The following is a 1,881-nucleotide window of genomic DNA, read 5'->3' on the forward strand; positions in this document are numbered from 1 at the left end:
GGGGCTAAAAGTACTACATTAAAAAGAAAAACTTGAAAATTTCTGCTTTGAATTAAATATAAAATTGCTGTTAAATGATTGCATTAAAAAAAGTAGCAGAACCAATGAAACAAATCAACGAGAGTTTTAAAAAACGACGTTATTCATCACTTTTGTACCTTTTTTTTTTAACCTGAAATCATGACGCATCTCATCGTTGGTGAGAGAACTGAAATGAAGTCGAAGCTTCAATCAAGCAAATGAACAGAAGATCAAAATGAATCGACAGAGGAGGAGGAAATGCGTCACGGCGGGCTGATGTGGTGATCACAGTTGTGATAATTGGGCTGAAGCAATGTTTTATCACATTCTGTTTTGTTGTAGTGATCTTTACACACGTTGGTTTCTTTTTGCCTTTTTTGGAGGTTTTTATGTCGAATGATGTAATGACAGGAAGTCAGCCTGCATCAAACATGTAAAATACTCAAAGATGTTGAAATTGTGAAACTGTGCAAGAGCAAAATTGAAGCTTAATCATGTTGCTGTTACATCTGTAGCCAAATGACATGACAGTCATTTTTACATTAAATGATAACATATCGACGAGTGTTTTTCAGCCTCAAAGCAGCACCCCGGGGATGTGACTGCACACATAATATCTAAACTCTGAGTAATCTATACGTGCCAAACACTCATTTCCCAGTACGGCCCTCAGAGAAGATATCTAAGTCTTTGCTCTATGAAGGTCACATTCTTGGGATGTGAGGATGGTCTTGTTTTTGAAATCCTGTTAAACTCTGCAGGAAACCCTGTGGACTTTATTTCCTCACCGCTTTCCTGCAGGTTCTCTCCCGGCGACTGATGAATATTACCTGTCAGGTGCAGTCGTCTGCTGCAGGACAGCTACACCATAAAAAGAAAACCACACATTTGCAATGCAAATGATCTCCTGCCTGATTTACATGTTGTTTTCTTTACTCCGCTTCGCAGGTCCAGATCTCGATGTGAGGACGTTTCCCTCCTCCGCGCAGGCTCTGGTCGAGCAGCCCTTCATCCAGGAGCTGCAGAGTTCCCCCTCATGTTTCACCTCAGACCCACATGTTGGATACCAACTTCAGGGGCCCCAGTACGGTGCCCAGGTGAACCCCAGAGCCTTTGACTGCCCCAGCATTCAGATTACCTCCATTGCTCCAAACAACCATTTGGAGCCCGACAGTAGCCAGGATGTTTTGGCAGTGGGCGGGGCAGAGGGGGGTTACAGCGACGCATCCTGGTCCAGAGACCAGCTGTACCTCTCTCTGGAGCCCCGCTACCGGGATCCGGCTCTGTGCCCGAGCCCGTGCAGCAGCCTCTCCTCCAGGAGCTGGATCTCCGACCTCTCCTCTTGTGAGTCTTTCTCGCATACCTACGATGATGTGGAGGGGGAGCTACCTGATGCCGCCCGCCTCGCTATGGGTTCCCCCCTCGGCTCGCCTTTTGGTTCTCCGGGCTGTGGGGGCGGAGCCTTTGGGGTAGAGTTGTGGCAGCAGAAGTACCAGCATCCTTTGGCCTTCAACCCGGCGCTCTCGCCCCATCAGTCACCTCGCCAGTCGCCCCGCCAGTCACCGTGCCACTCTCCTCGCACCAGCGTGACAGACGAGAGTTGGCTCAACCGCCGGCCCACTTCCAGGTAGATATCGCCATGGAGACCAGATGTCTTAATTTGGTTCATTTCAACCATTTCAAGATAAAATCACAACAGGACCCTTAAATAATCGATACTTTAAAATTAAAAAAATAAACATATTATTATATATTAATAAATAATGAACTCCTAATAATTAACTGAATAGTCAGAGTTGTGATTAAAGGTGTGAATTTTGGGAAGCGCTTGTTTAGCGAGTCAGGGGACGGCTCCGGAGC

General features: G+C 46.4%; 1 protein-coding gene across 1 annotated transcript in view; it reads left to right on the forward strand.

Annotated features, from left to right (window-relative positions):
* nfatc3b (nuclear factor of activated T cells 3b) overlaps positions 1-1,881 on the forward strand; it is a 24,204-nt gene that overhangs the window by 6,901 nt on the left and 15,422 nt on the right. Inside the window, exon 2 of the mRNA XM_005745093.2 lies at positions 970-1,648. Within this exon, the coding sequence (XP_005745150.1) occupies positions 970-1,648 (679 nt within the window). The remainder of the gene's footprint in view (positions 1-969; positions 1,649-1,881) is intronic.

The sequence above is a fragment of the Pundamilia nyererei genome, unplaced genomic scaffold (assembly GCF_000239375.1).
Source record: "Pundamilia nyererei isolate P.nyererei 1_Seehausen unplaced genomic scaffold, PunNye1.0 scaffold00154, whole genome shotgun sequence".
Taxonomy (NCBI): Eukaryota; Metazoa; Chordata; class Actinopteri; order Cichliformes; family Cichlidae; genus Pundamilia; species Pundamilia nyererei.